We start from the raw sequence: 27,663 nt of genomic DNA, 5'->3' as shown, positions 1-27,663 counted from the left end.
CAATGATTTGGATGAAGGGACCGAATGTATAGTTGCTAATTTTGCTGATGACACAAAAATAGGCAGGAAAGTGAGTTGTGAAGTGGACATAAGAGGTCTGCAACCACAGATTAAATGAGTGGGCAAAATATTGGCAGATATTTGAGTATAATAGTGAGAAAATGTGAACTTGTCCACTTTGGCAAGAAAAGTGTCATGTTATCTATAAAAAGGGGGATTGCAGAACTCTTGAGATACTGAGGGATCTGGGTGTCCTGGTACATGAATCACAAAGTTAGTATGCAGGTACAGCAAGTGATTAGGAAGATAAATGGAATGTTCATTGCAAGGGAAATGGGATATAAAAGTAGGAATACTGTGCACACAGTTTTGGTCTCCTTATTTAAGAAAGGACATGAATGCATTTGAAGCAGTTCAGAGAAGGTTTGCTTGACTCATTGAGATGAGGTGGTTATCATATGAAGGAAGGTTGGACAGGTTGGGCCTGTATACATTGGAGTTTAGATCTTAATGAAATATATAGGATCCTGAGGGTGCTTGACAGAGTGGATGCTGAAAGGATGTTTCCCCTTGTGGGAGAGACTAGAACTAGGGGACGTGGTTTAAAAAGAAGTGGACTGTCTTCCTCAGAGTGGTTGAGGCAGGTTCATTGAATATTTTTAAGGGTGAAGTAGATAGTTTTTTGATTAGCAGGGAATCAAAGGGTATCAGGAATAGGCTGGATAGTGGCATTGAGGCTGCAATCAGATCAGCCATGATCTTATTGAATAGTGGAACTGTCAAGGCTGAACTGCTAAATCCTTGAGGCTCATGTATGATTTTTTAAAACATTTTAATTCATTTTTTCCCATTTATGATGAAGCATTACATGCTAAGAAATAAAATCCATCCATTGCCAGTATTGAGCACTTGTGTAGTAAGAACGAAATTTAAAGTTTAGCTTCATTATCTTTGTCCGACTGTTGTGCCTAGTGAAGACATATCATGTGCTTAACTTCCAAGATACAAACTTTATTCAACGTGGACTCTTTGAAATTGAACATTTTGCAAATTTGGCTACCAAAGGTCAGATGACCTGGTATGTGTATTCAAAACTGCCTCACTGTTTCACAAGGACAAAAGGATTCCAGACTAAGAGGTGCCAACTACATCCATACTGAGACCATCAGAAGACATTCCTGAATGGGTTTTTTCTGAAACAAAAGTTGATTGTCTTAACTCCCTCAGGATGAACGTCTTCAAACAATAAACCAGGATGTGGTTAATGGTTCTGTTGAAGGGTCATGAGGACTCGAAATGTAAACTTTGCTTTTCTCTGCCGATGCTGCCAGACCTGTTGAGTTTTTCCAGGTATTTCTGTTTTTGTTGTGGTTAATCAACCTAAGACCAACACCATATTTGGAAAAGGAGCTGCAATTGTGAGGAATCGGTTGGTAAGGCAGCTATGTTTGTCCCCTTTTAATCTTTAAATGCCGAATGCAGAAAGAGAGACTGGGGAGAAAGGGCAATAACATCTATGTTTTAAGAACTGGAGGCAGTAACATTGTGAGGTCTCCAAGCCTGTTCCTTTTGGGGCCGACCACTACAACAAACAGATCTCCTGGTACCGATGCTAGAAGCAACTAACTTTGTTACTTACAGAAAGTCCATCTCTTCGATAGAACCTTGAAAACGACTGTGGCAAAGACTTTGGCTGTTAAATTCATCCATACTACACTTAAGGAGTGAAGATGTGCTTTCATCAGGCCTGCAATACAAGTTTTCCAGTACATGACAATTATATGAATTATAAACTGCCCCTTTTGTTTATAACTTGTAAGGATGTACTATTTTCTTCACCTGTACTTTCCTTGAGTGTGTTTATGTGTGTGCTTCTGAGTGGATGCAGCGGTGTTAAATTTGAGGGACGTCCTTAAATAAATAGCCCTCTTTTAATTGTATATATACTCGGGGGTTTAACAACTGATGCACGCGCACGCGCGCGCACACACACACACACACACACACACACACACCCCTACACCTTTGCTGGCTGGGCCAGCACGTATTGCCCATCTGTAGGTGCCCCTGATAAGGTGGTGGTGAGCTCCCTTCCTGAACTGCTGTAGTCCATGTGTTGCAGGTACACCCACAGTGCTGTTAGGAAGGGAGTTCCAGGACTTGGACCCAGAGACATGAAAGAATGGCATTATATTTCCAAGTCAGGATGACTTGGTGAGTGACTTGGAGGGGAACTTCCAGGTGGTGGTGTTCCCACTTATCTGCTGCCCTTGTCCTTCGAGATGGCAGTGGTCCTGGGTTTGGAAGATGCTGTCCAAGGAGCCTTGGTGAATTCCTGCAATGTATCTTGTAGATGGTGTACACTGCTGCAACTGTGTGTCGGTGGTGGAGGGAGTGTTTGTGGATGTGGTGCCAATCAAGTGGGCTGCTTTGTCCAGGATGGTGTCAAGCTTCTTGAGTGTTGTGGGAGCTGTACTCATCCAGGCAAGTGGGGAGTATTCCATCACACTCCTGACTTGTGTCTTGTAGATGGTGGGCAGGCTTTGGGGAGCCAGGAGGTGAGTTACTTGTTGCAGGATCCCGAGCCTCTGAACTGCTCTTGTAGCCACAGTGTTTATATGGCTAATCCAGTTCAGTTTCTAGTCAATGGTAACCTCCAGGAAGTTGATAGTGGGGGATTCAGTGATGGTAATGCCATTAAACATCAAGGGGCGACGGTTAGATTATCTCTTGTTGGAGATGGTCATTGCCTGGCACATGTGAGGTGCAAATGTTACTCATCAGCCCAAGCCTGGATGTTGTCCAGGTCTTGCTGCATTTGGACATGGACTGCTTCAGCATTTGAGGAGTTGCGAATGGTGCTAAACATTGTGCAATCATCAGTGAAGATCCACACTTTTTTTTTCAGAACAATCACATTTATGGGGTTTCTAGCTGAAATTGAAATTGCGGAAGTTTTGATTTGAATACCCTTTAGGAACTGAATATGTACTGATGAAACTTGTTAACAGATCACCGAGAGGAAATTTTCAGTTCCTCAGTTTCTACTCAATTTGAAACTGAATTCTAACCAAATTACATACTTTCACTTCTAATCACTTGGTTAAGCAGCATTGGAGGGCTGCTTTGGGCTGCATTAGAGTGAGGGTGTTCGCTGAAGAGGGAAAGAGGTGATCCTTTCATTTTCTACTGTTCCTCAGTAAGAATAGTGACAGCTTTGGTAAGTAGGACCTGGTAAGTATTTCTTCTGTCCTTAATATCCTCTAAACTAGAGGAAGTGAAGATAGAGGGAGTAATTTAAGGGTAAGTCAAGGCAGGCAGTTCGGCTAAGTGGAATGCTCCTCCTGTGCAATGTTGGAAGTCAGGGACACTTCCAGTGTCCAGGGTGACCATGTGTGCAGGAAGCTGCAGCTACTCGAAATCCATGTTTCGGAGTTGGAGCTGTGCTTGGAGTCACTGTGGAGCATCCGCAAGGATATCTTCATGGGTAGCATATACAGTAGGGTGGTCACACCGCAGGTAAAGAGCGCACAGGCAGAAAGGGAATGTGTGATCGCCAGACAGAGTAAAAGCACAAGGCAGGTAGTGCAGGAGTCCCCTGGGTCCATCTCCCTCTCCAACAGATTTTCCATAATGGATACTGCTGGGAGAGCAGTAGTGATAGGGGATTCTATCGTAAGGGGAACAGATAGATGTTTCTGCGGCTGCAGACATGACACCAGGATGTTATGTTGCCTCCCTGGTCCCAGGGTCAAGGATGTCACTGTCAGCGGCTACAGGACATTCTGAAGGGGGAGGGCGAACAGCCAAAGGTTGTGGTCTGTATCTGTACCAACGACATAGGTAAAAAGAACGATGAGGTCCTGAAAGCAGAATATAAGGAGCTGGGAAATAAATTAAAAAGCAGGACCTCAAAGGTAGTAATCTCAGGATTACTCCCAGTGCCACATGCTATTGAGATCAGGATTAGGAGAATAGCCCAGATGAATGTGTGGCTGGAGGACTGCTATAGGAGGGAGGGATTTAGATTCCTGAGGCATTGGGACCGATTCTGGGGAAGATGGGACCTGTACACGCTGGACAGGTTGCACCCCAGCAGGACTGGGACCAATGTCCTCGTAGGGATATTCTCTAGTACTGTCGGGGAGGATTTAAACTAGATTGGCAGAGGGATGGGAACCTAAGATGGGTGACATGAGAGGGAAACAAACATAGGAATAAAAGACAAAAAAAGTAGAAATCAAAAGTGGAAGGCAGAGGAAACGAGTGCTAGCAGCAAATAGGGCCATAAAATGTGCAAAAATGTTAAAAAGACAAGTCTGAAAACACTGTATCTGCATGGAGCATTCGCAATAAGATAGACGAATTAACAATGCAAGTAGATGTAAACGGGTACGATATGATTACGATTACGGAGGCATGGCTGCAGGGTGACCAAGGCTGGGAATAGAATATCCAAGGGTACTCGATATTTAGGCCGGACAGGCTAAAAGGAAACGGGTGGGAGTGCTGTTGTTAGTTAAGGATGAAATCACTGCAATAGTGAGAGAGGATATTGACTCAAAATCTTGATGTAGAATCAGTTTGGTAGGTGCTAGGAAGCAAGAAGAGGTGGAAAACATTAGTGGGAGTTGTCCATAGGCCTCCAAACAGTAGTGATAAGGGAAATTAGAGATGTATCTAACAAGGGTGCTACAGTGATCAGTGATCTACAAAAAGACTGGGCAAACCAAATTAGCAATAATACTGCGGTGGATGAATTCCTGGAGTTTGTACGAGAGTGTTTTTTTTTAGACTAGTATGTTGAGGAATCGACTAGGGAACAGGCTATCCTGGATTTGGTTTTGTGCAATGAGAAGGGGTTAATTAATAACCTTAAAAATAAAAATAACTGGAAAAACTCAGGTCTGACAGCACCTGTGGAGAGGAACACAGTTACATTTCGAGTCTGTATGACTCTTCAACAGAACGAAAGAAAAATAGAAAAGAGGTGAAAAAAAAGCTGGTTGAGGGGTGTGGGACAAGTAGAGCTGGATAGAGGGCCAGTGATAGGTGGAGATAGACAAAAGGACAAAGGTGTTGAAGGTGGTGATATTATCTAAGGAATGTGCTAACAGGTGACATTAAGGGTAGAAAGCAGGGCGAACAAGGTACAGATAGCTGTAGTGGGGGTGGGATGGGGGGAAGGGATGGAAATAGGCTCAAAGGTAGAGATAAAACAATGGATGGAAATACATTTAAAAATAATGGAAATAGGTGGGAAAAGAAAAATCTATATAAATTATTGGAAAAAAGGGGGATCGGTAAGGGGGTGGGGATGGAAGAGAGAGAGTTCATGACCTAAAATTGTTGAACTCAATATTCGGTCCGGAAGGCTGTAAAGTGCCTAGTCGGAAGATGAGGTGCTGTTCCTTCAGTTTGCGTTGAGCTTCACTGGAACATTGCAGCAGGCCAAGGACAGATATGTGGGCATGAGAGCAGGGTGGAGTGTTGAAATGGCAAGCAAGTGACAGGGAGTTCTGGGTCATGCTCGCTTTCTCCTCTGCGTTGGAGAAACCAAACGCAGACTGGGTGACCGCTTTGCGGAACACCTTCAGTCTGTCCGCAAGCATGACCCAGAACTCCCTGTCGCTTGCCATTTCAACACTCCACCCTATTCTCATGCCCACATGTCCGTCCTTGGCCTGTTGCAATGTTCCAGTGAAGCTCAACGCAAACTGAAGGAACAGCACCTCATCTTCCGACTAGGCACTTTACAGCCTTCCGGACTGAATATTGAGTTCAACAATTTTAGATCATGAACTCTCTCTCCTCCATCCCCACCTCCTTACCGATCCCCCTTTTTTCCAATAATTTATATAGATTTTTCTTTTCCCACCTATTTCCATTATTTTTAAATGTATTTCTATCCATTGTTTAATCTCTACCTTTTAGCCTATTTCGATCCCTTCCCCCCCCATCCCACCCCCACTAGGGCTATCTGTACCTTGCGCGTCCTGCATTCTACCCTTAATGTCACCTATTAGCACATTCCTTAATAGTATCGCCGCCTTCAACACCTCTTTGTCCTTTTGTCTATGACATCTTTTGGCTATCTCCACCTATCACTGGCCCTCTGTCCAGCTACACTTGTCCCAGCCCCCTCAACCAGCTCATATTTCATCTCTTTCCTATTTTTCCTTAGTTCTGTTGAAGAGTCATACGGACTCGAAATGTTAACTGTGTTCCTCTCTGCAGATGCTGTCAGACCTGCTGAGTTTTTCCAGGTGTTTTTATTTTTGTTTTGGATTTCCAGCACCTGCAGTTTTTTGCTTTTAATTAATAACCTTGTGTGGGGTCCTTTATAGACAGAGACCATAAAATATGATAAAATTCTTCATTAGGACGGAAAGTGAAGTGGTCCGATCTGAAACTAAGGTCCTAAACTTTAATAAAGGAAACTACGAAGGTATGAGGCGTGAGTTGACTAAGATGGATTAGGGAACTTCATTAAAAGGTATAACGGTGGATAGACAATGTCTAATATTTTAGGAATGAATGTATGCATTGCAACAGTTATACATACCTTTCTGGTGCAAAATCACAACAGGGAAAGTGGCCCAACCATGGCTAACAAAAGAAATTAAGGATAGAATAAGATCCAAAGTGGAGTCCTATAAAGTTGCTAGAAAGAGTAGAAGCCTGAGGATTGGGAGCAGTTCAGAATTCAGCAAGATATTGATTAAGAGGGGAAAAATAGAGTATGAGAGTAAACTTGCAAGGAACATAAAAGCGGACTATAAAAGCTTCCATAAGTATGTAAAAAGAAAAAGATTAGTAAAGAAAAATGTTGGTCCAAAACGGAAGAATTTATAATCGAGAACAAGGAAATGGCAGAGCAATTAAACAATCACGGAGGAAGACACGAATAACTTCCCAGAAATACTAAGGAACCAAGGGCCTCGTGAGGAGGAGGAATTGAAGGAAATTAGTATTACAGAAAAAAATAGTGCTGGAGAAATTAATGAGACTAAGAGCCGATAAATTCCCCGGACCTGACAACCCACATCCCAGGGTACTAAGGCCATGGAAATAATGGATGGTTCAGTTGTCATCATCTAAAATTCTGTAGATTCTGGAACAGTCCCAGAAGATTGGAGGGTCGCAAATGTAATCCCACTGTTTGAAAATGGAGGGAAAACAGAGATTTACAGATCGGTTAGTCTAACATCAGTAGTAGGGAAAATGCTAGAGTTTATTATAAAGGATGTGATAACAGGACAGTTAGAAAATATCAACGGGATTAGACAAAGTCAGCATGGAGCTATGAAAGGGAGATCATGTTTGACAAACCTACAGGAGCTTTTAGAGGATGTAACTAGCAGAATAGCTAAGGAAGAGCCAGTGGATGTGATGTATTTGGGTTTTCAGAGAACTTTTGATAAGGTCCCATATAAGTGCTCGCTTTGGCAGCACATATACTAAAATTGAAATGACACAGAGAAGATTAGCATGGCCCCTACGCAAGGATGACATACAAATTTGTGAAGCGTTCCATATTTTTTGGACATTCCTCGTTAGTATAGTGGTTAGTATACCCGCCTGGCACATGGAAACCGGGGTTCACATCCCTGACGAGAAGTTATTTGGCCAGTACACAATATGGTTAGTATCCCCTCCTGTCATGCGGGCGACTGGGGTTCAATTCCCTGACGGGGAAGCAAGTTTATCTCCATGCGTCTGCGGTGTAAATGGCTCATAAGAGGTTAGTCGTAAAATTACAGCACATGGGATTGGGGGCAATATATTGACATGGACTGAGAATTGGTTAGCAGACAGGCAACAGAGAGTAGGGACAAATGGATCTTTTTTTGAGTGGCAGGTGGTGACTAGTGGGGTACCTTAGGGATCAGAGCTTGGGCCCCAGCTGTTCACAATATATATCAATCATTTGGATGAGGGAGCCAAATGCAACATTCCCAAGTTTGCTGATGACAGAAACTTGGTGGGATTGTGAACGATGAGGGTGTTAAGAGGCTTCAAGGCTATTTGGACAGGTTGAGTGAGTGGGCAAATACATGGCAGATGCAGTATAATGTGGGCAAATGTGAAGTTATCCACTTCAGTAGGAAAAACAGAATGGCAGAGCAATATCTAAATGGCGGTAAATTGGGAAATGTTAATGCACAAAGGGACCTGGGTGTCCTTGTTCACCAACCACTGCAAAGCAAGCATACAGGTGCAGCATGCAGTTAAGAAGGCAAATGGCATGTTGGCCTTCCATTACGAGAGGCCTTGAGAACAGGAGCAAGGATGTCTCACTGCAGCTGTACAGGGCCTTGGTGAGATTACACCTGGTGTATTGTATGCAGTTTTGGTCTCCTTACCTTAGAAAGGATATACCTGCCATAAAGGGAGTGCGGTAAAGGTTCACCAGATTGATTCTTGGGGTGGCAGTATTGTCATATGGGGAGAGATTGGACCGACTAGGCCTGTATTCACTGGAGTTCAGAAGAATGAGAGGTGATCTCATTGAAACATATAAAATTCTGACAGGGATGGACAGATTGGATGCAGGGATGATATTTCCTCTGGCTCGGGGGAATCTAGGACAAGCGGTCACAGTCTCAGGATACGGGTTGGACCATTTAGGACTGAGTTGAGGAGAAAGAAGCCTCTTCACTCGGAGGGTGGTGAACCTATAGGATTCTCTACCACAGAAGGCTGTGGAGGACAAGTCACTGAATATATTTGAGAAGGAAATAGATTTCTGGACTCTAAAGGCGTCGAGGGGTACGGGGAGAGAGTGGGAGTATGGCGTTGAGATAGAGGATCAGCCATGATATTGAATGGCGGAGCAGGCTCGAAGGGCCGAATGACCTTCTGCTCCTATTTTCTCTGATTCTATATGTAATTGGAAGTATAAATAATGTATTTAGTAATTACTGTACAAAATATTTAGAACTGCATATTGTAGTTCATGGCATTTGTCATACAATTGCAATGTCATTCATGTAATTTGTGTTTTCATTTCATTTTCCTCCACTCTAGACCACCTCGTTTGATGGGAGAGGGTTTTGTCGTAATGCAATCAAATGATGTCGATATTTATTACTACATGGATGAACCAGGTCTGTGTGGATGTATCTCTTGTACTATGCTTTGAGCTGGATTTTTTCCCTTCATTGGCTGTCAGATTCCAGTTGAAAGCTGTTGTAGACCAATTAAAAAACAATTGATTTTCTTTTCCAATTTGTTTTCTATTTTCTCCCCTTCCTTTTCTGAATCATGCTAAGGTATGAATTCTAGAGGGCCTCTAGTACTTACAATAAGAATACCTACATAGATATGAGTCTAAATGCAGGCAGGTTATTTGACTGAAGGATGCCAAAGTCAAACTTGATCATGATTACAAATTCACACTTTCTTGTAGGGTGTTCACCTGTAGTGATCAAGTGCATTTAGTTTTTTGCCCCAAATGGTTGCTACTGAAGCTACTGTATCTTTCCTAGCTGAATTTTGAGTTACTCAGATCAGAAAGCTTAATTTATTTACCTACTAAATCTTACGCCTAACTGTTTTATGAATAATTTGATTTCTCTACAATTACTATTTTGCTTATTAATTATAAAACTTTGTCAGACTAAAAGTCAATTTGAATCTGAACAGTAAAATCCTTGAATATGATTGATTTGTATCCTTTGTAGCACAATGGCCCCATTTCTCATTTGATGTGGGAGCCTTTCTGAATCTCTTATTGATGAAGAGGCCAATGTCACAGACAATTTATCCTTTGGTGCAGAACTTGATATACCCATAGAGAAAGCAGCTATTATCTTTAGCCGACTCACAAAACACACATGGAATAACATCATGCTAACCCTTAGGACAAACCTGATAGTTTTTAAGGCCAGTCTTCACAGCATCTTGTTGTAAGGCTCTGAAACATGGACAACTTTTTTTATAACTGTTTCATGGGAAGTGGGCTTCGCTGGCTAGGCCAGCATTTATTGCTCATCCCTACTACTCCTTGAGAAGGTGGCGGTATGAAGCCTTCTTGAACCGCTGCAGTTCATGTGTTCTGGGAATACCTACAGTGCTGTTAGGAAAGGAGTTCCAGGATGTTGACCCAGCGACAGTGAAGGGACAGATGTTATGATCCTTGACCCTACCCCCAAGTTACTGGTGAGATCTGGTTAGGGACCAATAATGTTTTGTTCAAAGTAGACAAAGTTGAGATTTAAGATACTCGCTAATAAAATAAAGCCACATGATTCCATGGGTTTTGACCAAACAAAAACAAACTTTACCGTAGAATGTCAGAAAGTTAAAATATTTTACACTATCTATTTTCTATTCTAACATTCAGGGTAAGTACGAGGTGCATGTGAATTGGTGGTTGGACACACCACACTACACAATAAATGACACATGTGAACAAATCAGATTCCATGGATTTTTCTTCAACTCTCTCTGTATTGAAACTAATTTTCCATTTACATACCTATTCTACAAGTTTATTAACCTCCTTGTATTTTGTTGCTATCTTCCTTAGTATTAACTATAAATTTACAATTTAGTGCCATTTGCAATTTTTTAAACTGTACTTCCAGTTACTGAGCTCAAACCCATATTAGTGTAAATGTAAATCGTAGACAGTGGTCCCAGCACCGATTCTTATGGAAGACCACTTCCCACCTTCTGCCAGTCTGAGCAAATACCTTAAAGCCCTACTCCTTTGTTTACTGATTTATAAGTGGCTTGTTATCAATTCTTGTTCTTGCTTGAGTGTATTATGCAGTACCTTTTATCAAAGGTCTTTTGAAAATTCAATTATATTACAATCTACTGCATTACCCTTTTCTATACTTTTGTTATTTCTTCAAAAGATTCAATGAGGTAGTTATGTAAGACCTTCCCTTTTGAAATCCATGCTATTATATTTTTGGTTTTGAGAGGTTTTTCTGTTATATCTTTGAGTAAAGATTCCATTATATTTTCTACCACATCCCATTATCTTCACTGCCATGATTTGTATTGTACTGAAAATTAAATCATATCTTAAAAATATAAACAAGGAGTTAGAAAGGAGCTGTTACTTCGTTGATTCACATTCAATTTCACTTCATTTCAAACTTCTTTTCCCCTCATCTTAGGAGAGTTTGGGAAGGTTACCTGCTTCTGTTCATTAACAGTTTTTGAAGGTCTGGACTAACAATATTGACATACTTGCCCTTTGATTTGTCAATCTCTTGGACACACTATAGCAGGAGTGGCCAAACCTTCTGAACTTTAAGAGCTGCATATGATAATCTTCAGACATTCAAGAACTGTAAGACATGGACAACCTTTTGAGGGCATATTTTTATTAGTATTGCACACAATTCTGTGAGGAAGTAAAAAAGCTGAAACTTTTTCATCTCTAATCTTTTCAGGCTTTCTTCACACAGCTTTTTCCTGTTTTGTCCAAGCTTCCTTCTCTCAATTCAGATCATGACAAGTACAAACCTGCTTCACTGACACAAATCAGAGCTAGTACATGCTCACTGCTTAACTGATTTTGGCAGCCTTGCTCTTCCAATGTGGAAAATCAGCCAAGAGGTTAAAAAAATGTTATTTTACTTGAAAAAAGTTACCACCTACTGAACAACAAATTTGAATCAGAGTACCTGTGTCCCAATGCAGTAGATTCTTAGACTCTTGTTCTGTATTAAACTGTTTCCTCCCTTTCCAAACAGAGGCCCCAAGTTGGAGGGTCAGTAGCGAGAAGGTGGGCTATGGAGCTGGAGAAAATGCTGCTGAAGGTCACGTGGCCCTATGTAAGACCAGTGGGAAACTATGAAAGAAATCTCATGATGGCTCTGGAACGAATAGCTGATCTTAACCTTCCTCTCAGTGCTGCTGCCTGTTCTCTGGTTCTCTCCTTCTGTGAAGCTGTTTGTGGCTTATGCTGCAGCTGGCTGTTTACCTCCCTCCAGAATGTGATTTAATGAGTTTCACAGCACAAGGAATGAGCCACTCTCCGTGTGTCAGCTAGTTGTATTTTGGCCATCCCTGCACTACAGCCTTGTTTGAAGTTCTTTTTACTGTCTTATGGATTTGTCTTTACCAATAACTAATTAAAACATCTCCCTCAAATGTTGCCTTGCATGTAATTTCGTGTATGTGTGAATCTTCTATTTCACTGAATTAAAACATTGATAAATTTTCAGGGTTAGGTGGAAGAGCAGGGGATTGGGACTAATTGGATAGCTTGTTCAAAGAGCTGGCACAAGAGGCCAAATAGTCTCTGCTGTACAATTTTAGGTTTCAGATGGTATATTGTTCTTCTGTTTATCTGCCAGCTATTACAAGACATGGGTATATGTGGTTTTAATGATTGTTATTTTGTGTAGGTGTTGTACCCGAAGAAACGGATGAAAATGCTGAAGAGAGTCCAGGCAGTGAAAGTACAAAATTACAAGATTTACCACCATGTTGGGGACTGGATATTGTTTGTGGTAAAGGAACGGATTTCAACTATGGACCATGGGCAGATAGACAAAGGTAATAAAAAGATATATTGTTACACCGTGCTCTGCTGAGCTCTTGAACAGCTAGTGAGAAAACATTTTTGAACGTTCATTACCCTGACACTAAACTCACCCTTACTAATTGACATGTGATTTTTGAGGCACACATGTCAAATTAAGCTTTTCTTTGTTACAGATTGGGTTTAAGCTTGAAGAGCATTACATCTTGGGAGTGTTGGTTTCAAGTAGTGTGATCTTCAAAATAAAGTATGGAACAGTACAGATAAAAGCAAAATACTGCGGATGCTGAAAATCTGAACAGAAACAAAAATACCTGAAAAAACTCAGTAGGTCCGACAGCATTTGCGGAGAGGAATACAGTTAACGTTTCGAGTCCGAATGACTCCTCATCAGAACTGAGGGAATATAGAAATGAGGTGAAATATAAGCTGGTAGAGGGGGGTGGGGCAGGTAAAGCTGGATAGAGGGCCAGTGATAGGTGGAGATAAAGGAGAGATTGCCAAAAATGTCATAGACAAAAGGACAAAGGGGTGTTGACGTCTAAGGAATGTGCTAATGGGGACATGAAGGGTAGCAAGCAGGACAAGCTAGTGGCAGATGGCCCTAGGTGGGGTGGGGGGGAAGGGATCAGAATAGGCTAAAAGGTGGATATAAAACAGAAATAAATAGATCAAAATAAATTTAAAAGTAGATTTAAAAATAGGTGGGAAAAGAAAAATATATTTTTTTAAAAGTTATAAACTATTGGAGAAAGGGGGATCGGACAGGGGGTGGGGATGGAGGAGAGAGTTCATGATCTGAAATTGTTGAACTCAATATTCAGTCCGGAAGGCTGCAAAGTGCCCAGTTGGAAGATGAGGTGCTGTTCCTCCAGTTTGCGTTGAGCTTCACTGGAACATTGCAGCAGGCCAAGGACGGACATGTGGGCATGAGAGCAGGGTGGTGTGTTGAAATGGCAAGCAACAGGGAAGTCTGGGTCATGCTTGCAGACAGACCAAAGGTGTTCTGCAAAGCGGTCACCCAGTCTGTGTTTGGTCTCTCCAATGTAGAGGAGACCGCAAGCATGACCCAGAACTCCCTGTCGCTTGCCATTTCAGCACACCGCCCTGTTTTCATGCCCACATGTTCGTCCTTGGTCTGCTGCAGTGTTCCAGTGAAGCTCAACGCAAACTGGAGGAACAGCACCTCATCTTCTGACTAGGCACTTTGCAGCCTTCTGGACTGAATATTGAGTTCAACAATTTCAGATCATGAGCTCTCTCCTCCATCCCCACCTCCTATCCGATCCCCCTTTTTCTAATAATTTATAATTTAAAAATATATATATTTTTCTTTTCCCACCTATTTTTAAATCTACTTTTAAATTTATTTCGATCTATTGTTTTATATCCACCTTTTAGCCTATTCTGATCCCTCCTCCCACCCCACCCCCACTAGGGCCATCTGCTGCTAGCTTGTCCTGCTTGCTACCCTTCATGTTCCCTTTAGCACATTCCTTAGATAATATTACCACCTTCAACACCCCTTTGTCCTTTTGTCTATGACATCTTTGGCAATCTCTTCTTCGTCTCCACCTATCACTGGCCCTCTATCTTTACCTGTCCCACCCCCCTCTACCAGCTTATATGGAACAGTATAGTTTTGTTTTTGTATTTTTCCCCAGTCCTCATTTCATCAGTTCCGAATAAGTCGTATTGGACTTGAAACGTTAACTCTGTTTCTTTCTCCATAGATGTTGCCAGGCCTGCTGAGATTTTTAAATGTTTTCTGTTTTTATTCCATGTTTTCCTCCTTAATTAGAAAGATTCAGCCCATGGTTATGTGTATAAATGTTATTGATGCTGTTTGGTTAACCTCCCAAGAAATTCATTTGAACAGTACTGCAAAAAAGGCATGACTCAAGAGATTGTTGACCAGGGATGGTGGAGATGGGAACGTTCTGGTGCTTCTGTGCGTGGTGGGTGATGCTGACTTTGGGAGGAATAGGGAGGGTAAACTGGGATGGTGGGAGGAATGGTACTTGAGCAGTATGGTTACCCTTCTTGGTCTGTAGCCAATATGAAAATAAGCTGTGTATTTGAATAATTTGGTATGAGCTAGAGGATATAATCAATGCTCCTACACTAAGAACATTTTTAAAAAGAAACAAGGCCAAAATTCTGGTCGTTAGGCAACCAATTGTGATGTTAGTGTGTGCAAGATAAAGCGTTATTTGATTTTTCTTTCTGAAACTGGGAAATTCAACTGTTTGATGCTTTTGTTATGAGTCAGAGCTAATGATACATTGTTAAAACTCACCTAATGTTGATTTTTCACTTGTGTAGTGTTCTCCTTTTCAAAAAATTGTCCATGTTTACTTTGGAAGGAGTTTCTTTTTTCGAAAAAATGTTGAAGTAACTGTTGACATTATGAATGTCTTCTGTCACAGTTTTTTAAAAAGTTATTTGCCATAAAATGAATATAGCACATTAGTTACTTCAACCCAGAGATATCATAGAAACATAAAAACTAGGCGCAGGAGTAGACCATTCGGCTGCTGTGTGCATTCAATATGATAATGGCTGATCCTCTATCTCAATGCTATATTCCCACTTTCTCTCCATACCTCTTGATGCCCATAATATCCAAGAAAATGATCAATTTCTTTCTTGAATATACTCAGTGACCTGGCCTCCACAGGCTTCTGTTGTAGAGAATTCCACAGGTTGACCACCCTGAGTGAAGAAATTTTTCCTCATCTCAGCCCTAAATGGTCTGCCCTTTATCCTGAGACCGTGGCCCCTGGTTCGAGACTCCCCAAACTGGGGAAACATCCTCCCTGCATCTAGTCTGTCTAGCCCTGTTAGAATTTTATATGTTTCAATCAGATCCCCTCTCATTCTTCTAAACTCTAGTGAATACAGGCCCAGGCGAACCAATTTCTTCTCATAAGACAATCCTGCCATCTCTGGCATCAGCTGAGTGAGCCTTTGCTGCACTCCCTCCATGGCAAGTATATTCTTTCTTAGGTAGGGAGACCAAAACTGCATGCAATACTCCAGGTGTGGTCTCGCCAAGGCCTTGTATAACTATGGTAGGACATCCCTACTTCTGAACTCTCATCCTCTTGCAATGAAGGCCAAAATACCATTTGCCTTCCTAGTTGCTTGCTGCACCTGCCTGTTTACTTTCGTTGACTGGTGTACAAGGACAACCCAGATCCTTTTGTACATCCACATTTCCCAATATATCACCATTTAAATAATACTCTGCCTTTGTTTTTCACTCTGAAGCGTATAACTTCACATTTATCCATGCTATACTGCATCGCCATGAGTTTGCCCACATACACAACTTGTCTAAATCACCCTGAAGCTTCCTTGCATTCTCCTCACAATTCTCAGCCCTAGTTTTCGCACCACAAACTTGGAAATATTGCATTTGGTTTCCTCATCCAAGTCATTGATATATATTGTGAATAGCTGGGGCCCAAGGACTGATCCCTGCGGTACACCACTAGTCACCACCTGCCATCCGGAAAAGACCCATTTATTTCCACACTCTGTTTCTGGCCTGTGAACCAATTCTTAATCCATGCCAGTATATTGCCATCCCATGTTCTTTAATTTTGCCCACCAGCCTCTTATGTGGGACCTTATCAAAAGCCTTCTTGAAATCCAAATACACCACATCCATTGGTTCTCCCTTATCTACTCTACTAGTTACATCTTCAACAAAACTCCAGTAGATTAGTTAAACATGATTTTCATTTCATAAACCCATGCTGACTTTGTCTAATCCAGTTCATGCTTTCCGTCTAATCCAGTTCATGCTTTCCAAGTGTTCTGTTACTGCATCCTTTGTAGTTGACTCTAGCATTTCCCCACTACTGATGTTAGGCTAACTGGTCTGTAATTCTCTGTTTTTTCTCTTCCTCCTTTTTTAAATAGTGGGGTTACATTTGCCACCCTCCAATCTGTAGAAACTGCTCCAAAGTCTGTAGAATTTTGGAAGATGACCAGCAATGCATCCAGTATTTCCAGGGTCACTTCCTTTAGTACTCTGGAATGTAGATTATCAGGCCCTGGGGATTTTTCAGCCTTTAACCATGTTAATTTCTCTAGCACCATTTTCTTTACTAATACTGATTTTCTTCCATTCCTCTCTCTCGCTGGACCCTTGGTTCCCTAACATTTCTGGTAAATTATTTGTGTTCTCTTTTGTGAAGACAGAACCAAAATATGTGTTCAATTCTTCTGCCATTTCTTTGTTCCCCATTGTACTTTCCCCCATTTCTGACTGTAGGGGACCTACGTTTGTCTTCGCTATCTTTTTCTCTTCACATATTTATAGAAACTTTTACAGTCAGTTTTTATGTTCCCTGCAAGTTCACTCATACTCCATTTTCCCCTTCTTGATCAATCTTTTTGTCCACTTTTGCCGAATTCTAAACTGCTCCCAATGATTGGGCTTGCTGCTTTTTCTGGCAATTTTATGTCTCCTCTTTGGATCTAATACTATTCCTAATGTATTTTGTAATCCATGGTTGAGCTACCTTTCCTGTTTTATTTTTGCACCAGACAGGAATGAATAATTGTTGTGATTCATGTACAAGTTCTTTAAATATTAACCATTGACTATCCACCGTCAACCGTTTTAGTAAGGGTCCCCAATCTATCATCGCTAACCCGCGCCTCATACCCTCATAGTTCCCTTTTATTTAGATTCAGGACCCTAGCTTCGGATTCAACTTCTTCACTCCCCATCTTAATGGACAATTCTATCATTTTATGGTAGCTCTTCCCCAAGGAATCCCCGCACAACAAGATTGTTAATTAATCCTTTCTCATTGCACAATACCCAGTCTAGGATAGCCTGCTCTGCAGTTGGTTCCTCAACGTATTGGTCTAAAAAACCATCACGTACACACTCCAGGAAACCCTCCTCCACAATAATATTGCTAGTGTGGTTTGTCCAATCTATATGTAGATAAAGGCCACCCATGATTATACTGATACCCTTATTGCATGCATCTCTAATTTCCTGTTTAATGACTTCCTTTATATCTCCGTTGCTGTTTTGGGGGGCCTATAGACAACCCTCAACAATGTTTTCTGCCCCTTTGGTGTTTCTTATCTCCACTCAAATGGATTCCACATCATGATTTTCCGAGCCAATATCCTTCCTCACTATTGCATTGATTTCCTCCTTTACTAACAGTGCTACCCCACCTCCTTTCCCTATTTGTCTGTCCTTCCTAAAAATTGACTACCCCTGGATGTTCAGTTCCTATCCTTGGTCACCCTGCAGCCATGTCTCCATAATTGTAACTATATCATAACTGTTTATATCTATTTGCGCTGTTAATTCATCACTTTATTGCAAATGCTCTGTGCATTAAGATACAATGCCTTTAGACTTGTCTTTTTAAACTTATCATCATCTTAGCTTTATTTTGCACTATGACCCCATTTGTTTTTCGACCTTGTTTTTTTCCGCCTTCCTTCTTTTGCTCCCTTCTTTTTTGTTTTTCGTTTCTATCCTTGTTTCCCCCTCCTCTATCTCCCTGCTCAGGTTCCCATCCCACTGCCATTCTAGTTTAAACCCTCCCTGACAGCAATCGCAAACATCCCCCACTGAGGACATCGTTCCCGGTCCTGCCCCAGATGCAACCTGTCCTGTTTGTACTGGTCCTGCCTTCCCCAGAACCGGTCCCAATGTCCCAGGAATCTGAATCGCTCCCTTCTACACCATTTCTTCAGCCACATATTTCTACTCTCACTAGTACGAGGCACTGGTAGTAATCCTGAGGTTACTACCCTTTGAGGTCCTACTTTTTTAATCTGTGTCCTAACTCCCTATATTCAGCTTGTAGGACCTCATCCCTTTTTTTAACCTTTGGCGTTGGTACCAATATGTACCATGACCACTGGCTGTTCATCCTCCCACTTCAGAATGCCCTGCAGCCTCTCCGAGACATCCTTGACCCTGGCACCAGGGAGGCAACATACCATCTTGGAGTCTCTTTTCCGACCACAGAAACAACAGTCTGTTCCCCTTACTATTGAATCCCCTATCACCAAAGCCCTGCCACTCTTCTTTCTCCCCTGTTGTGCAGCAGAGCCACCTGTGGTGCCACAGACTTGGCTTCTGCTGCTTTCCCCTGAGAATCGTCTCCCGCAGTGGTATCAAAAACGGTATATCTGTTAAAGCGGGGGATGGCCAGAAGAGACTCCTGCACTACTTGCCTTCCTCTACTCTGCCTGGTGGTCACCCATCCTTTTTCCGCCTGTTTAGTCTTTGCCTGCAGTGTGACCACCTCACTGAATGTGCTGTCCATGACAATCTCAGCATTGCGGATGCTCCACAGTGAATCCACCCGCAGCTCCAGCTCTAGCTCCAGCTCCGAAATGTAGTTAGCCAGTAGCTGCAGCTGGACATACTTCCTGCACACGTGGTGAGGGACACTGGAAGTATTCATGACTTTCCACATAGCGCAGGAGAAGCATATCACAGGTGCAAGCTCTGCTGCCATGACTTCCCTTTAGATTAAGCTCATTAGTTACTCCATTTAAAGAATACTAACTACTCTAGGGGCCTTATTGATGCTGGCACATCAACTTTTACAAACTAAAACTTCAAGGTTTAACAGTGTGGATTAATAACCAGAATTATCTCATTGCAAAGTGCACAATTTTTGGTTACCAGTTTGTGGCATGGTGCATTTATTCCTAATTGAATAACTTATAATCTAAGTTGATGCCTCAGTGCATTACTGAAAGAACATCTGTGAGAGATAGTGTCTCCTGGATGAGATGTTGATGCCAAGTCATGTGCATGTAAAAGTCCCACAGCACTTCCCAAAGGTGATCAAGGGCATCTTTATAGTGTACTGGCTAATATTTTTCCCTTTACCAGCACCATCAAAACAGACTATCTGGTCATTGATCTTGTTGCTGCTGGTGATAAGTTGTGCTCAAGTTGACTATCATGTTTGCCAACACAACAGTAACTACCCTTTTAAAAACTCAATGTCTGTTAAATGCTTTAGGGTGCCCTGAGAACATGGAAAGTGTCACTCAAATGCGTGTTTGTTTATCCTTTCCTGCTTATGCAGAGATTTTGGTATTGATATAAAAATGGAATAAAATGTAATGTGAAACAAACAGGAAAACTATTCATGTTGAAAATTCAGTTTTATTTTATTAATTGATTCATTTTAGTTGAGGACAATAACTCTAGCTTCATGATGAAGCATCGATATTTATTTAACTTTTATTTAAAACTCATGGAATAACACCATTGACATGAAATGTAAAAATGTTTATAATGCTTACAATACTTTTAAACCCAATATGTAATAAGTCATTAGACTGACATTCTGGCATGTTACAAAGTGTTATGCTAGTGTTTCATGGTATTAGGTTCAGATTCTCCCAGCTAGTAAATTACATTGTTGATGGGCCCACAAAATGATTCATGAGGTAGCTGCTACAACAATATATTCTGTGCTTTTTCTGCATATTGCTCTGCTTTCTTTGGTTGTGACACAGTGACAGAGATTGATGCTTAACTTCAAGTGCTGATTAATTCAGGCTTATCAATGTGCTGGAATAATCATGCACATAAAATTCATTTGAAAGTGTAACAGTGAGATTGCAAGGTTCTTTCATTGATGTGTCCTTTTAAGAATGTCCTTTGCTGAATAAATAAGAGAAAACAGCCTTGTTCAAACTCTCCAGTATTTAGCAGGTATGTCTTTGCAAGAGTTTTAGTAAAGAACAACAGTGGGTGTGTGAAATGTTCATGTTATTCCTCTTGAACTGTGAAAATGCCCAACAGTATCATAAATATAGGTTTTGTCCTTTCAAGCTTGGATTGTAACTGGAGAGAAGCAATGGTGGTGATTGTAGTAGTGACAATTTTAGATGTTGAACTAAGAATATCATACAGAAGTTCGGACCGTTGTGTTAAATAACGTTTGACAATTCTGGAATATGATGGCAAAGCAGAAAATTTGGATTAAAAATAATCAAATTTAATAATCATTTTTTTCAAAAGGCTACAAAGGTGAAAGTGGGAAAATGTAAATTCTTCACAGCTTTATTTAATAGCTTGTAGTGAAGGCCTGGAGTATGTTGTGTGTCTCTTTTTTTCACTTTTGGAAACGTGTGAGGGAAGTCGATGGAGCTGGAGAGTGCAGGAAAGTCAATGGCCGAGGATTACATGGTTAATTATACCAAATACTGCAGAAAGGACGTGGAAGAATAACCAGTGTTTAATGAACTATGGCCACAGTTGCAGAAGTTATAATTTGTGAATTTGACTAGGGAAGTCTTGTTATTGTGAACAGTTGGACTTGAGTTTGTAAAGGTGTTTCATGCTCCTGGATAGGATGGATGTGTTGAGGGTGATTTTGTTGAAGAAGATATGATGTTTCCGAATGGTAGAAGGAAGGTTCCAGAATAAAAGAGGCCTTTCACAAAATCTTGATTACGTTGCATTTGGGCATCCCATTGCAAGCTTCACAACACAGTAAGTGCTCACTTAAAGTTGTAGTTACGTTCCTGAAAATCATGACTTTAGGTGAAACGACTTTAAGCAAATCACATTTTCTCATTAAAACCGTTGTAAAAGCTATAGTAAGGTTCTGGACATCCTTCCTCAACAGAAAAGAAATATTATACCTTTTAAGTTGAAATATTTTACATTGCTAAATTCCCATATTAGTAAATGAAATAACTTTTAAAATAAAATATTTTTAAAAATATAAAATACATGGTATCTTTCTACTTGCAGTACTCCCGCTCAGTGCTGATCCTACTTGCCACACATCCCGTTGTCTGACCCTCCTGGTTGCTGTGGACCATTCCTCTTGTCAGCTCTCCAGTTTGCAGCCTCTGTCACTCCCTGGCTCACCTCTTGCCAATCCTTGGATCTGTGGCCTCTCTGGTTCCCTAACCCATTCTCTTGCTCACGACCCTTGAGGCTGTGACCTCTTTCGCTTGCTAACCTATCCTCTTGCTGCCGATCCTCCGGGCTTGCAGCCTTTCCTGCTCCCTAACCCAGTCTCTTGCTAATCCTTCCTCTCTCCTAACCTCTGGCACGCCGCTTCCTTCTCCTGAGCCCTCATTGAGCACAGCCTCTGGAGATGAGTGGCTAGAGGTGAGAGGAGCAGCTTTCACTTTCAGGGGCTAATTTCTCTTCGTAGGTTTGTGATCAGTTTCACCTCTTTTTGATCAGAAATCCCCCTTCCCACTCTTGCTCAAGTTTTAAAGCCACCAGGAACAGTCCCCACATCCATAATGACGGAGGTGGAGTAAGCGACACCTCTGCCCTGCTGGTTTTACTGCAGTGGAGAGGAGTTGTGCCCCCACCTAGTGTCCTGAACATATTCAATCCATTGTTGAGTAAATTGTCCCGTTGCCAGATCAGGGATCTGTTACCAGGAGATTTCTGATCAAAACAGGTTGAAGCTGATCTTTAAACCACTTGAAGAAAGCTTACCTTATGCAGGTTGAAGCTGTTCCTCCTGCCTCTTGCCGCTTATCTGCAGTGCCCTTGCTTACAGCAAGGATTCAGGAGTGGGAAGCAATGAGTGGGAGGGTCAGCAAGAACAAGGATTAGTGAGAGGATGAGTCAGGGAGTGGGTTTAGCTACGAGCCTGGAGGATCAGCAGCTAGAGGGTGGGTTAGGGAGCAGGAAATGCTGTGAACTAGAGGGTCAGCAGTGAGAGGGTGGGTTAGGGAGTGGCAGAAGCCACGAGCTGAAGGGTCAGCAGTGAGAGGATGAGTCAGAGCTATAGAGGCCCTCAAATAGTGCTGATTGGGTCATGTGGCCCTATGTCAGATTCAGGAATATTGGGCACTAAATGTGAATACATGCCCCAGTAACTAGCTGACCTTAAAGTGAAGCACCATTAAGCAGGACCATGTTAAACGAGAACTTGACTGTAGATTCACTATGGTGTTGTTTATGAATAGACACTTTAGAAGTAGGAACTCTTCTTAGGCAGAGAATGTTAAGGGCATTTCTGATAGAGGCTTTCAAAATTATGAAGGCTTGTGATATGAATAGTGATAAGTTGTCTCCAGTTGTTGGTGAAACAGTAATTAGAGAACACACGACAAAAAGAATTAATTGAGTAAATGAGAGATTAAAGACCAGAACTGTTGACAGTAATTGAAATATGGTCCAACCAAGGTTATTTACAAGTTTCACATAAGTTATCTACTTTTCAATTCTCTCCTGTAAATAAGGGTACAAAAGAGCTTGTCCTGTGACTGGTAATCCCTTTCTTGTCTTTAACCTTTAATCAATCTTTTTCTCGTTTTTCCTTTTTTGACATATTTTCTCTTTGAATCTCTCTTCCCCCTTTGCAGCCCTTTCTCTCTTCTGCAACCATTCTTGTACTCTATCTATCCTTTGTTCATTGGAGCCTTTCCCTCATCTCTCTATCCCTCCAACTTCTTCATGTCCTTTTTTTCTCTCTTTTTAGTATTACTGTGAGATTCCCTTTTGTTTATTGTAAGCTCGAAATAAGGGATCCTGTGCGTTCTTCCTCCTCCTTATTCTCAATGCATTGGAATCAAAACTTATATCATCTGCAGTGCCCTTGCTTACAGCAAGGATTCAGAAGTGGGAAGCGGTGAGCGGGAGGGTCAGCGAGAACAAGGATCAGTGAGAGGATGGGTCAGGGAGTGGGTGAAGCTATGAGCCTGGAGCATCAGCAGCTAGAGGGTGGGTTAGGGAGCGGGAGATACTGTGAACTGGAGGGTCAGCAGTGAGACAACTCATAAGACAACTCCTTCATCCAGTAATCAGCCTGGTGAACCTTCTCTGAACTGCTTCCAATACAAGTATGTCCCTCCTCAAATAAGGTGACCAGAACCTTTAAGAAGAGAGGGAAGAGGGGAAGAGAGATTCAAAGAGAAAATATGTCAAAAAAGGAAAAACGAGAAAAAGATTGATTAAAGGTTAAAGACAAGAAAGGGATTACCAGTCACAGGACAAGCTCTTTTGTACCCTTATTTACAGGAGAGAATTGAAAAGTAGGTAACTTATGTGAAACTTGTAAATAACCTTGGTTGGACCATATTTCAATTACTGTCAACAGTTCTGGTCTTTAATCTCTCATTTACTCAATTAATTCTTTTTGTCGTGTGTTCTCTAATTACTGGTGTGGTCTCACCAATGCCCTGTACAGTGGTAGCAAGACTGTCTACTTTAATACTTCATCCCTCTTGCAATAAAGAGCAGTTTGCTGTTCTTTAACTCATTCTTTGCAAGGACTTAAACTGTGGAACTCCTTATCGAATCCAGTTTGTTTTCTAAATAGTTCTTAAAACCCAAATATGTCACTGGTTACTGATCTCATTTAACCTTTTGCAGTATTCTGCTCTTTGGCCCTTCACCAGAGTAAATTCACAGCCCAGTGCAAAACTGGGATATACAGACCAGGAAAGTCCCAGATTAAAACTTCAGTCTGTGCTAAATTGGTTGGGGTGACAATAGACGAGCGGCACTTGGGGCTCCACTTCTCTTGCTTGTGTGGAGAAAAATTACTTGGGTTGTTTCTTTTTGATTGTTAGCCATTGATTCTTGATGGAAGGTGTGTGTGTATTGAATTCAGATGAAGGCAGGATTTGGCTCAGTGATGGTACCCCAATTATCAGCTAAATTAATTTTGTAACATTAGCCACTTGGGTGATGTATCACAGAGTGGCAATGTGAGTGTAGCCTACATATAAACCTATCAATAAGATCATGGCTGGTCTGATATGGCCTTAACTCTACTTTCCTGCCTGTCCCCCATAAGCTTTTCACTCCCTTGTCAATCAAAATTCTAACTTGGCCTTGAATATATTCAATGATCCAGCCTCTACTGCTTGCTGGGGGAAGAGAAACCCAAACATTAATGGCCCTCTGGGAAAATAAATTCCTCCTCCTCCTCCCCAACTTAAATGGGAGACCTCTTAGTTTGAAACTCTCTCCCCTCGTTCTAGATTCCTTCCACAAGAAGAAACATCCTCAGCATTTATCCTGTCAAGCCCCCTCAGAATCTTCTGTTACAACAAGGTCACGTGTCCTTCTTCTAAACTCCAATGAGTATCGGCTCAACTTGCTCAACCTTTCCTCATAAGACAACTCCTTTATCCCAGTAATCAGCCTAGTGAACCTTCTCTGAACTGCCTCCTCAAATAAGGTGACCAGAACTGTACACTGGTGTGGTCTCACCAACACCCTGTACAGTGATAGCAAGACTTGCCCACTTTAATACTTCATCCTTCTTGCAATAAAGGCCAACATTCCATTTGCTATCCAAATTACTTGCAATACGTTCATGCTGATGCTTTGTGATCCCTCTGTACCACAGCATTCTGCAGTCTCCCTTCATTTAAATAATACTCTGCTTTTCTATTCTTTCTGCCAAAGTTAACAACCTCACATTTTCCCACATTATACTGTTATGACCACAGCAGATGTTAATTGCTGCGACAACCAAATCCCAGAGGGAAACTTGGCTTACAGGCCATACCATTTTTTTGCATTCTGAAAACGTACTGATCTCAGCAGCAATAAGTCCAATAATACTTTGGTGACTTTGAAAATTAGAAGTACAAGTTTCATCAACATTAAGAAAAAAAGCTTAAGCACACAAAATCACAGGCAGTTAAAATGAGTCTTACAAAACATTCCCCCAAGAGACTCCCTACTTGGTCAAACCCACAAGTAAACACCTTCCAGGCAACACTCCCTTATGGATGTTTAACGATAAAAATCTAATAATATTACCCAAGGCAAACTGCTGTAGCATTAATAAAGGCATACCACATGACCTCTTAAACCCTCTACCACTGTGCTGTGGAAATTCAAGACTTCAGAACAAGACTGCTGTTTGCAGTCCAGGACTTTTCTGGCTTGACTAGATGGCTGATTCAAACTGCATCTTCTCCTAGCCTAGCACTGTTTCCAGAAGATCTTCCTCAAACAGCCAGCAGCAACAGCAACTCCTAAGTTCTCCTCAATAACCGTAAATACCTTTTTCCCCCTTTTACCTCAGGTTCCATTTTTCTCATACCTCTTTGAAACTCAAATCCTTCCAAATATAAAATCTTTCATGTTTCTATTTTGTCTCTGCTTTCAGGTCAAAAAAATGTAATATTTTCAGACACCACCATCACCATCCCTGGGTATGTCCTGTCCCACAGGCAGGACAGACCCAGCAGAGGTGGTGGCACACTGGTATACAATCGGGAGGGAGTTGCCCTGGGAGTCCTCAACATAGACCCCATGAAGTTTCATGGCATCAGGTCAAACATGGGCAAGGAAACCTCCTGCTGACTACTGCATACTGTGCCGTACCCCCCTCAGCTGATGAATCAGTGCTCCTCCATGTTGATCACCACTTGGAAGACGTACTGAGGATGGCAAGGGCACACAATGTACCCTGGGTGGGGGACTTCAATGTCCATCACCAAGAGTGGCTCGGTAGTACTACTACTGACCAAGCTGGCCAAGTCCTAAAGGACATAACTGCTAGACAGAGCCTGAGGCAGGTGGTGAGGGAAAAACATACTTGATCTCATCCTCACCAACCTGTCACAGATGCACCTGTCCATGACAGTATCGATAGGAGTGACCACCGTACAGTCGTCGTGGAGACAAAGTCCCGTCTCCGCATTGAGGATACCCTCCATCGTGTTGTGTGGCATTACCGTCGTGCGAAATGGGATAGAATTTGAACTGACCTAGCAACTAAGACTGGGCATCCGTGAGGCACTGTGGGCTGTCAGCAGCAGCAGAATTGTACTCGAACACAATCTGTAACCACATGGCCCGGCATATCCCCTGCTCTACCAACAAGCCAGGGTATCAACCCTGGTTCAATGAAGAGTGCAAGAGGGCATGCCAGGAGCAGCACCAGACCTTCCTTAGAAGTGGGAATGTTCACTGGTGATTGCACAATGAGTCCTCAGATACTGAAGCTGTCTATGTTTAAATGCAGCAAGACCTGGACAACATCCAGGCTTGGACTGACAAGTGGCAAGTAACATTTGTGCCACACAAGTGCCAGGCAATAACCATCTCCAACAAGAGAGAATCTAACCATCGCTGCTTGATGTTCAATGGCATTACCATCACTGAATCCCCCACTATCAACATCCTGGGGGTTACTATTGACCAGAAACTGAACTGGACTAGCCACATAAACACTGGCTACAAGAGCAGGTCAGAGGCTAGGAATCCTGTGACAAGTAACTCACCTCCTGGCTCACTGAAGCCTGTCTATCATCTACAAGGCACAAGTCAGGAGAGTGATGGAATACTCCCCACTTGCCTGGATGAGTGCAGCTCCCACAACACACCTGAAGCTTGACACCATCCAGGATAAAGCAGCGTGCTTGACTGGCATTCCATCGACAAACATTCACTCCCTCCACCACTAACGCACAGTAGCAGCAGTGTGTACCTACAAGTTGCACTGCAGGAATTTGCCAAGGCTCCTTAGATAGACAGCACCTTCCAAACCCACAACCACGAGCACCTAGAAGGACAACGGCAGCAGATAGGTGGGAACATCACCATCTGGAAGTTCCCCTCCAAGTCACTCACTGTCCCGACTTGGAAATATATCGCCATTCCTTCACTGTCGCTGGGTCAAAATCCTGGAACTCTCCGTCTCCTCTCTCTCTCTCTCTCCCCCGCCCCCCCCACCACCACCACTGTCGGTGCACCGACACCACATTGACAGTTCAAGAAGGCAGCTCATCACCACCTTCACAAGGGCATCTAGGAATGGGCAAGAAATGCTGGCCTAGCCAACAAAGCCCACAGAATGGATGAATCAAAATAACCCTCTTCTGTTTACCCATGGAACTGCTGTAAGATACAAAAAGTTTCTTGTCACCTCCCCTTTGATATTCAAATGAACCCTTAACCTATCTAAAGATGCAAATGTTACATCCAGCCTATTTACTTGTACCTCAGACCCAGCATAATATTGCATTACAAATGAACTCCCCATGCCTCTATCCTTTCCTGTCGTAAGCCTCCCAGACAACCTGCCTCTCGTAATCTTTCCCCAGCTTAATTAAAGCATTGACACACACACATACAGACAGCCGCCTTCACAGACTAACATAATATTCTGCAAAATTTAAAAAAAAAA

The 27,663-nt window shown here is 42.1% G+C and overlaps 1 protein-coding gene and 1 non-coding gene across 9 annotated transcripts in view; both read left to right on the top strand.

Annotated features, from left to right (window-relative positions):
• The window catches only part of kiaa1109 (KIAA1109 ortholog), a 527,093-nt gene that overhangs the window by 69,450 nt on the left and 429,980 nt on the right, over positions 1-27,663 (top strand). For all 8 annotated transcript variants that reach the window (XR_005944164.1, XM_041196895.1, XM_041196846.1 and 5 more), the window contains exons 9-10: positions 9,031-9,110; positions 12,375-12,525. Coding sequence is in view for 7 of the 8 variants with exons in the window: in XM_041196895.1 (XP_041052829.1) it covers positions 9,031-9,110; positions 12,375-12,525 (231 nt within the window). In the remaining variant the exon portion in view is untranslated. The remainder of the gene's footprint in view (positions 1-9,030; positions 9,111-12,374; positions 12,526-27,663) is intronic.
• LOC121285762 lies at positions 7,437-7,543 on the top strand. Its single transcript, XR_005944775.1, has one exon. It is a non-coding gene; the product is annotated as a U6 spliceosomal RNA (small nuclear RNA).

The sequence above is a fragment of the Carcharodon carcharias genome, chromosome 1, assembly GCF_017639515.1.
Source record: "Carcharodon carcharias isolate sCarCar2 chromosome 1, sCarCar2.pri, whole genome shotgun sequence".
Classification (NCBI taxonomy): Eukaryota; Metazoa; Chordata; class Chondrichthyes; order Lamniformes; family Lamnidae; genus Carcharodon; species Carcharodon carcharias.
Note: the sequence above shows the minus strand (reverse complement) of the source record. Positions and strands in the feature narration are given on the sequence as shown.